The sequence below is a fragment of the Arvicola amphibius genome, chromosome 11, assembly GCF_903992535.2.
Source record: "Arvicola amphibius chromosome 11, mArvAmp1.2, whole genome shotgun sequence".
NCBI lineage: Eukaryota > Metazoa > Chordata > Mammalia > Rodentia > Cricetidae > Arvicola > Arvicola amphibius.
The window spans coordinates 40,223,563-40,239,268 of NC_052057.2; the positions used below are offsets into that span (position 1 = coordinate 40,223,563).

Genomic DNA, 15,706 nt, shown 5'->3' on the forward strand with positions numbered 1-15,706 from the left:
GTAACGGCTGGTGCCTACTGTGGTTCCTATATCAAAATTCATTCCAGTAGTGCATAATAGCCCTAAAGCTACTCTGCTATCACATAATTGCCCAGTGTGCATTGAGTCTTGAGTGCCTACTTGTTTTCTTGTGCATTTAGTATTGCAGCATATTTAAAGGAAGTCTGAGTTCGTTTTCGCTCATCCCAATACATAGAGAGTTCAAAAGTTCAAAAGATAGGAAGTGCTTCTCAGCATAAGCTGTGAAATACATTGGAAAATAAATTTTTGATGTCATGATACATCCCCAGTTTATTCATGCTGAGAACTGTTTTCTTATCTTTTGGACTTTGACAGCTAGGCTAACCAAAATTTGTTTGAACTCCATAAATACTTAATAAAATTTGACTATTATTTTATTATCATTGACTTCTTTCCAGCTCACACTGAGGTATGTTGACAAATAAAACCATATATATTTATGGTGTGTAGTGATATGATTTGAAACAGTGTTTACTGTGAAATGACCGCCACAGTCATCCACCATCCCACCTAGTCCCATTGTGTGCATATGTATGACAGTCATCCACCATCCCACCTAGTCCCACTCACCGTGTGCCTGTGTGTGACAGCCATCCACCATCCCACCTAGTCCCACTGTGTGCCTGTGTATGACAGCCATCCAACATCCCACCTAGTCCCACTGTGTGCCTGTGTGTGACAGTCATCCACCATCCAACCTAGTCCCACTGTGTGCATGTGTGTGACAGTCATCCACCATCCCACCTAGTCCCACTGTGTGCATGTGTGTGAAACGTGAACTACCCACTATAGTTTTCTCAGCCACACACACCTAGCTGTACATCTCTTCATGAACCACATCCTTCACAGTGTGACAATACATGTGGGGTTTGCAGCTATGAGTCCAGAAGCAAAAACTATTCAAACAGGCTGATTTTTACCCACCAGCTTCCACTACACTAAATCGTGGAAGCGGTTTTCTTAATAATTCAAAAAATGAGAGCTAAACTCTCCTGGGACTGCCTCCTTCCCTCAAGAGCAAAATGAACTAAAGCTCAGAATTACTGTCAATTCCTAATTAACCGTATCAATGAGCAGAAACATTAAACACCACTGAAAACTGTCCACTGCAGAGTGACAGAAAACATTTTCCAGATCATAAGTTGACAAGCCACGTAATTTATACACAAAGAATTGATTCACAGAGCTGCCTAGAAACGTCCTTAAAAATCCCAAGCATGCCCTCATCATTGCCACATGGCTATGAAACATAATTGTAGGGCTTGTTGCTCTTGTTGTTTATACAAGCTAGAACTCTCCAGGAATCTGCAGCAAATACAAATGTCAGTTAACACTGCTGAGACAGACAGATGTATCATTAATCCCCATCTCCAAGTCCTGAAACATTCCTGAAATGGTTAACTTTTATGCTGGACATTAGCTCTTATCCGGCAAGAGATGGGGGAGGCCCTGAAGTTCATCTATAACAAAGGCTCCAGGCCCGTAAATTATGCAGTGCAGTTAGGAACCTTAGGATGTGCCAGTGGGAAGCGAATTGCGTGCACATAGGGACAACGATAAAGACACTAGTAACTATGTGGTCCCCAGAGGTGTGTCCCATTCACAGCCGCCAGCACCTTACCTTGTACGTTCTTCCCACTCACTTTAGGGAATGTTCATCTAAGCCCATCCTAGCTCACCTTCCAATATCAACATGGACATTTCCAGAACTTCCTCTAGTTGGCTTCTTCCTTTCTAATATCAGCAATTCTCTCCCCTAACTCCTTCATGGAATCTAAGTATCTTGTAATAACACGTACTGATACGTCTCCTTGAGACGTTCTCACCTACCTGATCATCTCTGCAGACACAGGAGAACAACTTCATGGTTGTAGGCTGATGAGTTCTGCTGGAGTAATATGAAAAGCCACTCTCTTTGCTGAAATGCCTAACCAACGGACTAGCGGACTGAGAATAATGGCAGATAGAGGGTGAATTCCTGGTCAAGCAACATGCACCGGAGGATGCTCTACAGGAGCATCTCCTCCTAGTCACCGCGGCCAAAAATGATGCCTGTGGGAGGAGCCTTCTCTGCTAGATCAATGTGCTTCCACTGGGTCTGTGGAGCATTTTTGTGTCTCATTTTCCAAGAGTGGCACTCACTGTCTGTTTTCCGAGTTCCCACTTTATACAACTTCTCTGAGGCCTTCTGCAGCCTTCTCAATAGTTTCTTAACTCCCTCTGTATGCTCTTTTCCCCCTGCCCTCTCTGTCTGTCACAAGGCCTGGGTTTCTCTTTTCGCTGACACTGTCTCCTCACTTGCCTTTCCATATCAACATCAAGCCGCGGCTCTAGTCCAGAACACACTCCTGACTCCTCTCCTCAGATCTTCTCCAGGAGCCCACAAGTGGGACCTCGGGGTACACACAGACCCATATGCGCACGCTAGAATACCTCTTCTCCCATAAGGCTCCTCCCTCCTCGTGTTCCCAGTGTTTGAGTTTCCTTGAAGTCTTTCTCCCTCAGTGCTGCGGGAGGACCTTCCACTTCCGCTGAAGTAAGAGCCCACTGTGCTGCCCCAGCGCCTTCCGCTCCTTCAGCCAATAGCTGCTGAAATACCAGCCCACTGGGGCGTGGTCTACTTATCTTTTAAAAAGAGCGGCAAGCCTGGGCCGCTCTCTTGGTTCCAACGCTTGGTTCCGGCTCCTGCTCCAGCGACTAGGCTCCCTTCCTGACGGTTGGTGTATTGTGAGTTTTACCCCCCAAAATAAATACCCCTTTAAATCCTAACTGGTGTGGGATTGTTTCGCGCATTACCTCAGCTCCTACTCGCACTGGCACTGGCTTCTCTTGATGCCAGTCCTTCCAGTCTGCACCTTTCATCTTCCGCTGTATTTCCTGGTTTCAGCATCACCCGCCTCTCCCTAGACTGCATACAGAAGTTCCCAATGGAGCTCCCTTACCCTGGATTCATTCCCAAACCATCATCACTCACGACGCAAATGTGACCAGATTAGGCTTCTGTTTTGAGTTCATGTCTTCTTGGCCATGGAACTAAGGAGCTGAGGTTGACAGCCCATCAGAATAAATGTTTACTTAGAATGAATGACACTGGTGGCCAGATGTCCCAAAGCAGAGTGCAAAGCCTTCCTGAGTTGTCCCATCTGAGCTGACCTAGACTCCTCTTTTGCTTGGTTCTGTACAGCTTCACTGCCCCCAGATGTACTATGGGAAAATGAGTTCTCTTATAGTTTTCATAAGAGAAGCTCTTGCCTGCATTTCTTCTCGTCCATTTCACATGACCATCACCCTCAGTGCCTTCCACCCATCACACCTTTACCCAGAAGCCCATGAGGGATAACGAGCCCCTGCAAGCCTTCTCAAAAGTCCTGCCCTCTTTCTTCTTCCCAGTTGGGCTGGAAGTCTATGTGGGTAGCCTTGATAGGCTAGTTTGTCTCCCCCAGATCTTACTTGACTCTGAACACATGTTTGTTGAACAAACTAGTAAGAGCAGAAAACACCAACCACATATAAAGGAATCAAGTGAGTGATTTGATTTCAGTATCAATGAAAAGAATAAAAGGCAAGAGAAAGACGAACCCTAGAGTGGACAGGAGCTCTGGGGTAAGCTCACTAAATCCATTCTCATCTAGTCCCAATATGAACATGCTCAAAATCAAAGAGCTGGATTCAGTGGAGAAGAAAACTAGGCTTACACCTGAGTCAAACGTGTGCTGCTAGGATACGGAAGAAACACGTTAGGAGTGCTGAGAATGGCTTTTCCAGGTCTCTAATACTTCCATTAAAGCTTAGATGGTGTAGCCATGTGAATGGGTGTAGCTCAGTGGGAGAACACCTGCCTCCCTCGCCTATGCCTACATGAAGAGGAAGAGCTGGACTCCAGTCTGCGAACTAAAATAATAAGAATAAAAATTAATTAACGCCATGACAGCTTGCTCACCTTCTGGAAGGGTGTTTATACAATAAACAGCCTCAGAAGAAGGCTGGAACATCTCCTGCTGGAGCTGGGGGCAGAATTCTCCTGAGCTTTAGAACAAAGGCTGTTTTCCCCCTCAGCAAGGGTTTGCAGGTTTGCGAGCAGACTCCTTAGGCCTGAGGCACTCCTAAATTGCAGGCTTCTCAGTTTCAACTCTATGCGCTGCATCCTTCTGGGATGCTCCTCGAGGTTCCCAAGGAACTGAGGGGAGGTTAGTGATAAAGACACTCAGCTTGGGCTCTCTGCACTGAAGGACTGTCAGAGAATCTGCCGCGGCTGAGGAATCTATCCTCTCTCTCTCCGTACCTAAACGCTGCCGTGAACTAACTGGCTACCTCGGGAGCAGAGTAAAATCACAGACCTTTCCTAAGTGGACCAAAGAGAAATCTAAAACACACAATTCTAAAAGACATGTGTTTAATAAATGTTAATGAAATTGAATCATGAATCAGAATAAAAGTCCTTGAGTACAGTAAGGAGCCCACATTTATTAGTAATTCCATTATTGAAAAGAGAATGAAACCTTTCATTTACAATATGACTGGGACTGGAGATTCTTATGTTAATGAAATAATCCAGGACAGAAATACAGACACGACCTGATCCTGGTTTCATAGACATTTCCCATACTATGCTGATAACCCAAGCTAAAGGGAGGCGGGACAGAGCAGAAGGGTGGTGTGCAGTAGACAAGGAGTTCTAAGCACACATAGAAGGATCGAAACATTCTTTTCTATGGCTTCATAGAGAGAGTGGACGTAGGCACAGAGGAGGCTCTGAGTGAGTGAACTCCTGCGCAGATGTGTGCTTCAACATGAGCACGGACTCTTGAGGACTCCAAGACCAATTGGCCCGTGGTACATTGGCAAAGGCATTCCTCATATGAGCCAGGTTTAGAGGAATGAAAGACTTCCGCGGGAAGATCCAGGATGAGTGTTTATAAACAACTAGGCGATTATAAACAACTGTACACAGACGGACAAGTGCAGCTTCCTCCCGCAGGATGTTTCCAGCCTGAGATGGCTGCCTACAGAGATCTCCCTCAACTAGCTAACTCCTTCCCCTGTGTTGGACCCTAATAAACAGGAGGGGTTCCAGATTGTGGTGGTAGTGGTTAGAGAATCCCACATAAGCCCACTTCAGTGTGTGTCCCTGTGTATCTGTCTTTTCTAAATTCCCTCACCACCCCTGCCAGGGTTCTGGGACCCAAGGTGTGTATGTAGGTCACGGCAAGTGTAGATTATAAAAATGTATAGAAACACTATCTTTAAAAAAAGACAGGCAATGTCTGAGGAATAATATTCAGGGTTAACCTCGGGCAGGTACATGCAAACTAGCACACATTTTTGCACACAAACACATACACACATGCTCATACACACAAAAAACATACACTTACGGTGAATGGCTAAAGACATAGATAGGCCTATCTGAATTTAAACATCACACAGTGTACACAGGAGTCAAATATCCCACAGTGGTTCTCAAGTATACACAGTATATATCGATTAAAGCAAATCTAATCTTAAAGTTAAATTATATACAATACAAATATATAACAGAAATTTAAAGTATATGAGAGACCACGAGCTGACCATAATGCTGTGTGTGGACAGGCAGCCAGCTGGGCTATACATAAAAACAGAAATACGAACTGCACAAAGGGTATTTCAGTGCTGCTGTTTATAGGATCTGGCAACTGACAAAAATATAAAACTTAAGTTACTCATAAGTTGCCATAGGAAAGGGCTTCTTCCAAGCATGGCACCTTAAGCTCATAAATACCAAGAAAATAAATTAGAAGAAAAGTAATTTTAAGAATGTTTTCAGGTTTAATAAAGTAGAAGATAGGCAAAGTACCAAAAAAAAAAAAAAAAAAAAAAAAAAAAAGGTAGGAAGCAGAGATGAGGAGAGATGGCCTGTGGCAGTCTGAGCTGAACCCCACAGAGATGATCAGCATCTAGCTCAAAATGCAAGTCTGTAGTTCCACAAAGCCTGCAGCTATCTGTGGAGATAGAGGCCATATCAGAACAGAGTGCATGATGGGAGCCAGTAGGAGGGAAGGCAGGAGAAAGGAAGCTGCAGATGAATACACATGAACAGGCCAAAGTAAAGCTACAGAAAAGAAGAAACAGAAAGAATTAGCAATGTCACACGCTACAGAAAGTGAGGAGAGAGTATATTCAAAGAAGACAGGCTCTGAGAAGGACCAACAGCAGAGGAGATCCGGAAGTATTGAATAAATTGATAAATTATTTTTAAAAATCCAGTTCTGGGAGGATGGCTCAGTGGCCTGAGTTCAGGCCCCAGCACCAAACAGAGCAGCAGAAGGTGGTTCATGCCTGTAACCTTGGCGCCCACGAGGAAGGATCAGGAGGATCCCGGGAGCTTACTGACCACTCACATAACCTACACTGTGAGTTCCAGTTTGGGTGAGATATCTTGTTTCAAATAACAAAAACAAAAACAAAACAAAAAAAAAAAAAACAAGAAAAACCCAGACAGTTCTGACGAATGGACTAGAATAGAGGACCAGGAAATAAACAGACAAAACTATGCCCACATAACTTTTGACAAAGGAGGCAAAAACCTACATTTAAAAAATCAGCCTGTTCTACAAATGATATACACAAAACTGGATAGTCATCTACAAAAGAATCTTTCACCTTGTAGAAAAAAATCAATCAAAATGGATAAAATATCTTAGTTAAAACCTGAAATACTGAAACTTTTAGATGAAAATATAGTGAATATTCTTAAAGGCTCTGGAGTAGGCAAGAACTGTCTGAACAGAACTTTAGGAGTGCAGAATTAGCACCAGTCCTCAACAGATGGGACATGGAATTAAAATCCCTCTGTTCACTAAAGGACACCATCATGCAAGCACAGAGCCCACAGAATGGGAGAAAATCATTCTTCAGAAGAGAATTAATACACGTTACAAATAATGGCAGAAAGTAGATACCAAGGAAATAAAACTGCCAATCAACAAATGATCTAATGAATTGGACACACGGCTCTGAAGAAGTGTAGGGGGCAGAGGGGACATACCGTAAGTGACCAACACCTGTTTTCAAACGTGTTTCACATTCCAAGTCACGAAGAAGGAAAATCAAACTACACTTACTTAGAGATACAAGAGAAAACTTTATTCACTGCTAGGAGGAAGAAAAATTAATACATCTGTCTTACTTAGGCTACTATAGCTGTGATGACACCATGACAAAACATGAAGGGGAGAGGGTTTGTCTGGCTTACACTTCCCCATCACTAAAGGAAGTCAGGAAAGGAACTCAAACACGGTGGGAACATGGAGGCAGGAATCGATGCAATTGTCATAGAGGAATGTTGCTTACTGGCTTGCTCCACACTGCTTGCTCGGTCTGCTTTCTAATAGAACTCAAGACCACCAGCCTAGGTATGGCACCACCCACAATGGCTTGGGTCCTTTCTGTCAGTCACTAATTAAGAAAATGCCCTGCAGGTTTGCCTGCAGCTGGATCTTACAGAGGCATTTTCTTAATTGAAGTTCCCTTCTCTCAAATAACTTTATCTTGTGTCAAGTTGGCATTAAAACTATCCAGGACACCATACATGTGAAAATTAGTATGGGTTTCCTCAAAAATTAAAAACAGAACTACCATATGACCCAGCTGTTCTATTGCTGGGCACACACCCAGGGGACTATGCATCTTAGTTAGGATTTTCTATTGCTGTGGAGGGACACCATGACCAAAACAACTCTAATAAATGAAAACATTTAAATGAGGGAGCAGGCTTACAGTTCCAGAGGTTCAGTCCATTAGCATCATGACTACATGCTGGCAGATCTGGTGTTGGAGCTGAGAGTCCTACACCTTGACTCAGAGACAACAGCAAGTCAACTGACTCACTGGGTGATATTCCAAGCATAGGAAACCTAAAAGCCCACTCCCACAGGGACACACTCCTTCATCAAAGTCATACCTACTATTAGTGCCACTCCCTTTGCAGACCATTTTCTTTCAAACCCCCACACCTCACCTACCATAGAGCTATTTATACATTCATTTTTATTGTTTCTGTAATTACTACAGGAAGGAAATAAAGCCAACTTTTCATGTAATCAAACAGATAACTAGGTAATAAAAATCTGGTACATGTTCTAAATGGAATATTACTCAGCTGTTAAGAAAAATGAAATAACTAAATTTTTAAAAAGATGGATTTAGAGAGTGTGACATTAAGTGAGGTCACCCAGTATCAGAAAGAAAAAAAAAAAGAATGTTCTGTTGCATATGCAGATCCTAGCCTACACCTGTGTATATGTGTGTGTACGTAAACAATTGTGGTTACAATACAGAAGAAGGAGTGGTTTTAGGTGTTGAGGAAGGACAGGATACAAAGGGCAGACACAAAAGTCATGAATGGAATACAAAGCAATTATTTCAAGCTTTAGCTCTGTTGTATGTTTTTCTTTGTTTAATGGTAGATAAGTGCATAAACGTGTAATTGATAGTGAGATTGTAAAACCCTAAGTGAAGCCCCACAGCTTCAGAATGGCCATGCTAACTGTATGAACATCCATCGAGACATATAGAACTTGAGACAGGGCAAATGTTTGTGTGACTATGTTAACCTATCCATCTAGAGTTTGTTATTTGTGAATTCATCATAATAATATGATTCTTATTTTTTTCTTAATTAAGATGCTGAATGATAGGGGATACCTAAAGTTATCCTCTGGGTTACACAGTCACAAGAATACATGTAGACACACAAAGAAAGAAAGAAGTAAAGTAAGAAAGTGAGGGAGGAAAAAAAGGAGAAATTGGGATAGAGGGAGGGAGGAAAAGATGGAGAAAGGACAGAGAAGAATGATAGTGAAGTGTTAATGAGCTGTCTTTAAGCCATTAAAGATAAGGCAAAGCAGCAGGATCAAGACATGTCAACAGACAAGGCAGACTACAAACAGAAAGTACAAAATATGTGTGAATGGAAAGGAAATGGTACAAGTAAAAAAAATGGCACAAATAAGGAAGAGAGGATGTTGAGAAAACACACCAGGAAGCCTCTGAAGCATCAAAACAAAAGCACCATGGACAGGAGTGTGGGACAACAGAAGAAACAGTTAAAGAAGGGGAACTGGAACAGAGGACAGGAACCACGCGCAAATGTTCATGACAATACTAATGTCATCAACAAAGCATGGATTGAGAAAGCTGTGAGGTCAAAGTCTGGGGCCAGCTGGGTTGACGGAGAGAGCAACTATTGCTAGATGTAGTTTACATCCAGTAGAAAGATCAGAGCGGGTATAGTTTAAACATAGTGAATTGAGGTGAAAATGGTGAAGGAACTGCCAGGGAGCATGGTAAACGGAAACAGGGCTCCAGAGACAAGAATCAAAGGTGACCCCGCTACTCCCCAGCCATGAAACTTCAGCCAGGTTCTAAATTCCTTGACTTCCCTAGCCCTCCAATTTTGGCTCTAGGCTTCCATATCAGCCGTAGAAGTCTGAACCACATTTCTGCACAGGTCTGTAGTGGGGAGAGATTGTATTATGGTCTGTACCTGAAGGGTCCTCTCGGAAGATTTTTCTGAATTGCCATGCTCAGCAGTGAACATTTAGAAAAGTGATTGGCACCTGAGGACAATGACTTAGTCAATATCTAAATCCCTGCTAAAATCCCAACTTAATGGCATCAATGGGAGTTGATGGTCTAGTTGAAGGGAGCAAGCATAGGGCACACCCTGGAAAGATATAGCTAGTCTGCACCCTAGCTTACCCCTCCCCACTTCCTGTTCTCACTAAGGTGGGTGACTTTGCTCTACCACACTGTTAGCCATGGTGTTCTGTCTCATTCTGCCTACAAACAGTGAAACAACCATGAACGGAAAACTCAGACACTATGAGCCAGGGACACTCTTTTTCCCTTACTATTTATATAGGCATTTTCTCGTGGCACAGCAAAGGCTCCAACACATGCTTTGAATTCTCTGTCAGAACAGCCTATGTAAGATGCCCATATTAGAGCACAGACTTGAAACATCCCATATAGTTTAGGAGACTGTTTGGTTGAACATTGACCCTTACCCTTTTAAAGTCTTCCCTCCTAGGTGTTAGACAAACATAAGTATCCCAGATTCTAAAGATCATAGGCAGCTAGTTCTATCCTAATTCAGTGCTAATCTCTACAATACCTCCATGTTGGGGGATATTCAATCACACTGTGAACCCCAAGTTTACATTTCAATTAATTAAATAAACCTAACGTTAGGTCATGAGGCTAAGTTAGAAACTAGTTGATAGAAAGCAATCAAAGAGCATCAGATGGCATCTGGAAGAGACAGACAGATACACTGGAAGTAGTAGGGTGAAGCTTTTTCTGTTTTGGAATAGAGGGGCATGCTTCTTGGGAGACATATGCGATGGAGATGTGGGAAGTCAGGCATATAGAATAAAAGAAAAGTAAAAGGCCATATGGTAAATGTAAATTAATACAAGCAGATTAATTTAAGTTATAATAGCTAGTGGGACAAGCTTAAGCTAAGGCCAACCTTTCATAATTCGTACGAAGTCTCCATGTCATTATTTGGAAGCTGGGTGGCAGGGCAGACAAAAACTCATTGCATCTCCATGTTCACTGTTTTCATCTCATTATTATACAAGTGTTCCCAAAAGCTCATCACAAAGTTTTAATATAACAACTGGTCATTTATCCTTTGATGCCTCAAAGATCTGGATTGAGTTTATTTACTCCTCTTATTTAACCCTTTGTAAAACATGCACAGAGTACCATTAACATAAGTAAAGTTGTCAACATCCCCTTACCAAAATGTCATCACCATGCGGCTTACACCTGTAATATTAGCATTCATAAAGCTGAAGCAGGAGGATTGCTGGGAGTTCAAGGCCAGCCAAGTCTATAGCATGGTATAGTCTACAAAACAAACACAAAGCCTTAGGGCCATCCCCAAGCAGCAGTCAGGAGTTTCTCATGCAGAATCTTAAGTAGGCAGAGAAAATTCAGAACTTCCATGAGTATTGTGGAACAATTAGCACTCAAAAGGAGCACTGATGCCCACGGAACCCAGATCAGTTGCAACCCAGAAGAGGTGCCCAAAGCATCTTGACAGCCCCTAGTTTGAAAATATCAGCATCAATCCCACTGAGAAGACATGGGGAAATTGAAACAAACTTAAAAAACAGCATAGGCCTGAATGTTCTGGAATAGTTCGACCCCAACTCTGGAACTAGGAATGGCGGGGTGGCAGAGGCCTGCTGGTAATCTCAGTACTGGGGGCAGGGTGGAAGTAGCAGCATCAGGAGTTCAAGGACACTTTCAGCTACACAGTGGGTGAGATGAAGTCTAGCGAGGGCTGCCTGTGGCACCTTGTCAAAAACAGAAAGAGAAGGAAGGAGAAAGGACAGGAAGAAGCCAAGCTCTGCAGTGAAAGTATCTGGATTCAGACCTGGTGGTGCAAATCTCAGCTCAGCCAAGCCTCTTCCCTTTGAAAGCGCTGCTCATCTCACTTGCCCTGGGCTGGGTAAATGCAAAAGAGCTAGAAGCCACCTTGGTGTCTAAGTAAGAACGCAAGGGAGATAACCCACTAGCTGTGGTTTGTGATTGCTACTCACACAACGACGCCGCAGTGGAGGGCTGACTTTCTCCATCCGCCCACATCAGTCATCCGAAGTTTCCAAACCGTCATCGAACAAAATCATCAGACGGGTCGAACATCACGAGAGTCGGAAAATCCATGGCACACAGCTTTTGCCTCATTAATAAATTTTCTAAATGAGTTTCCCTTCTAAGACACGCAATCATGAATGTAACAAGTCTGTCATTCTGACTTTTGGTTAGTTGCCCCTCTTTTCATTTTGTCTTCCACAACAAGTGGCACCCAACCCTTTGCTGCACTGATGACAGGGAAGTGTGGGTCGGTAGGATGGCATACTTTCATTACAATCTTTACCTCATCAGGAGGCTGCACTAGTGATTGACTACAGAGGTCCCTAACAATCTCCGGGAGAATTCTCTCACATTTAACAAATAGGCAGGTGTGTGACAGCCAAGTGCTATATGTGGCTGTGTTCTACACGCCAAGAACTGCAAAGAAACCTGGCAGTAGATCCTACCGCAGTTCCTGATGAATGAACTCCAGCACCAGAGAGGACTACTAGCAATCATGACTGGATTTCCCCTACCATAAAGTACTAAAAGTCAGAGCGACTTTAGCAATTCCTTGAAAAACATGTCCCTATTAAATCTCCCGAGAATTTGTATTGGTTTTAATATCTGACTTCATCTCATCTGATATGTAAATGAGTTACAATTTTTTTTCAATTGCAGGGTCATCATTCTAGACCAAAGAGTCAACAATGAAAGTAGAGGAATACTGTCATGTAAAAGTGGAGCGTGTCTTCCCACTGGGGTCGCTCAGTCCTGTGTTTATGGGTGAATGAGACAAGGCAACCCAGGGCTCACTTTAACAGTGATACCATGAAAGCAAGTTTGCTCTAAAGTATTGTAAGACAAAGGCTTTCACACGCACAGGGTGATGTTTCCTGGGGTAACCAGAAGAGTTTAAATTCACCTCTTCAAAGTAAACAATGCAAATCTATGTCAAAAGTCACAATTCCTCAAATTTCAGAATACACATTTAGGTACTACGCAGTCAAAGTTGTGAAACAGAATGACACCCTGGCTCTGTTCCTAGTTCATGACCGGAGCAGTAACCAGACAGCAGACTGAATTTCACAGAGAATTAAATATTGAATGGTAACGTGAACCCCAAACGGTGTTTTTCTTACCGGAAGAATGAGGCTAGGAAAAGGTATCCGTGCCTTTCGGTTATTTCTCCAAACCACTTTTTCTATTATATAATATTTATATTTCAGAAAAGCAAAGAAGAGGGAATGCAGAAACGTTCAAAGGACTTTGCCGTCTGCCCGAGAGCAGAACAGGGAAAGCTGAGTGGGACCCGGCTTTCTCCAGCAAACTGATGTAAAGGGGACCTTGCAGAAACTTCTTGAGCCAGTTAAGTAGACCAGGCTATTAGACTTCTCCGAACTCCTCCCAGCATGCCACATGGTGACCAAGAACAAGACATTTCCCCCGTCTTACCCACGAAAGCAGGAGGAATCCCTCCTGTGCCCCTTCCTCCTAACTGTTCGATTAACCAACCACCCAATTGCCTCTCCCTCCCACAGACACATGCATTGCTGGCTCTTGCCTCTCTCATCAGATCTTTGAAATAGTCCATTCTTTGGACCTCATCATACCTCCTATAAAGGGGGGGAAATGTGCAGAAACGCATTGAATTTAAAAAAATGTCAAGGTAGTTCTCCTTCAACGGGATTTAACGTAAAAGCCTGTGGAAAGTGGACAGTTACTCCCCAATATGAAATACATACACTCAAACTCTGGCGGGGGTGGGGGTCTGACAGGTGCTTGGAAAATATCAGGTTGAAAGCCCTGGACCTTCAGTGGCAGTAGTTCTGCTGGGCGGGGGGGGGGGGGTCGCTCCCTAAGGTCTAGTGTGTGTTAAGGCTCCCGCCACCCTGTCAATGACATACTTAAGTTCTCATGCCCAGTGCCTGACAGCGCTGCATCCCTCCATCGCTTCCCCAAGAGACCTGGTCTCTTCCTCTGCCATGGTGTCGCGCGGGTAGGGCGGGGGCATATGGAACTAGGAAGCTGTCCGCACGCTTTCCGGAGCTGCCGGGCACCACTTACATGCCGGGTTGGAGCTGTAGGGCGCTTCCTGGTGGCCAGTGATCGGCGGCCCAGACGCAGAAGCACCAGAACCACAGTGGGGAGGTCATCTCGTTGAGGCTGAGCCGGTAGGGACACCGCCCAAACTGCGCGCAGTGCGCTGCTCGGGATCTGCAAGTCCGAATCCCGCGCAGAAGTTGGGCTCGCAAGGCAGAAGTTGCAAGTGCCGGGCTCGCTCTCGAGGACCGCGACGTGCGTCTCGCAGCGGAGGGCGCGGTAGCAGCTCGACCCCAGCAGGAGACACAGGCAACAAGCGAGCGCGTGCTAGTAGTGGCTGGCCAAGCCAACTCCAGGAGCTGTAGCCCAAGAGCTGCACAGCCCCTGCATTACCGGAGACAACTGGAGACCAGCGAGCCCAGCGGTCCTGCAGCCCCCGCAGTCCTGGTGCCATGGCAACGCGCTCGCCGCCCTCTGGCCCCAACCCCTCCGGAGCGCTTAAAGAGACAGCCCCCTGGCCACCACGCGCTCCTTGCGCTGCAGGGCCGTCCCCGCCCCCACGCCCTCTTCACCCTCTCTCCCCCAAGAGGCTACGGGCGGTGGCTGGGGAAGCATCTGGCACCTCACATCGTTTTCTTCCACCAATAATCCACACAACTCTACTCTCAGCCTCTTCCTCCAAAGCCTTTGAGCATCCTCCGCCCCAAACCAGCAAAGATGCTAAGCAGTGCGGGCTTTCCCCCCTCCAACACCAACCTGCTTAGGACCAACCAGCTGCGCCTCTGCCACCAGCGGAGAGCAAAAGCGAGCTGACTTTTTTATTCCCTCTCGCTCAGCTCCCTCCCACCTGAAGGCTGTGAGGACAGTCTGAGCACAGATCTGGGGGAGGTAAGCTTGAAGTGGGGAAGGAATTGCAATTGACCGAGTCCAGTCTGCTGCCAAATCGACAGTTGCTGTACACATCGCTGGCGCATCCAAAGTCCTGGATATTCAAAATGAGATAATCTCCCTCCCCTGTATTTGGCCACCACCTCACTTATTTTAGGCACCAAGTTTTAAGAGGCGCCGCCGACTGACTCTTCTCCAAATCTCGTCTCTTTTTCCTTCAAACCAGCTCCGAATGCCTAAAATCCGCAAAGCAACCTCCAGTTGCTAGCCCCTATAGTCCTTCCAGAAGGGAACAGCGTTTGCTGGAATCAGGGAGCTTAGGCTGTGGTACTGGCCAGCACTGCCAGGGATGCGCAGCCAAGAGCGGAGCAGAGCGGTAGGCAGTAGCTTCTCCTACTGGAGGCTATGCCTTTGCCCTGTGCCAGCTGCTGTCTGGAAGGCCACAAGCCTCTGGGAGTGTGTTTCGTGAAAATAAAAATCTATGGTGTATCATGCCCTCCAACAAGGACAACCCAGGCTTGGAAGCCATAATCTGCGCTTTAGCCCAACAAAACGTGAAGCAATCTGCACGGAGACAACTTTTTCTTTTATTCCTAAACTTAGAAAAAGTGGATCTCCAGAGAGTTGTTCCCTGTCAAATACTTACAGTGATACTACCTGGCTTTCTTGCTCATAGGAACCCTAAAAGAACCTTTCTGAAAAAAATGTTTTGGATTCCCCCTCGCCATGAGTGGATGAATTAATCACCCGCCTCTCGGTTTCCATCTTTCAAACCAATGCTCCTTTATTTCTTTCAGCTTTTTCTAACACTGAGGAAACAAGTGGTCATTTCTGGAGGGGCTGGAGGGATTCTCTTGAGGCGTCTTTGAAAAGGAAAGAAAGAAAGGTCTGTGCATGCTTTAGTACTTTGTGATTGTACTCCTCGATTTTGAGATGAATTCTTGTGGAATCTCCTATTTATCTTAAACTTACCTGTCATTATATGCTCATTCTTTAAGTTATATATATATAAATAAAGAAGGCACACATATATATATATATATATATCCATGTGTGCCTTCTTTATTTGAGTTAAACTTGTGAACAAAATTTCCAAATTGTAAACGTGGAGCTAGTTATCTTTTGG

The 15,706-nt window shown here is 44.6% G+C and overlaps 1 protein-coding gene across 1 annotated transcript in view; it reads right to left on the bottom strand.

Moving 5' to 3' along the window:
* LOC119826011 (EGF-like and EMI domain-containing protein 1) overlaps positions 1-13,805 on the bottom strand; it is a 576,796-nt gene extending 562,991 nt beyond the window's left edge. The window contains exon 1 of the mRNA XM_038347058.2: positions 13,717-13,805. Coding sequence (XP_038202986.2) covers positions 13,717-13,805 — 89 coding nt within the window. The remainder of the gene's footprint in view (positions 1-13,716) is intronic.
* Between the last annotated feature and the right edge of the window lie 1,901 nt (positions 13,806-15,706).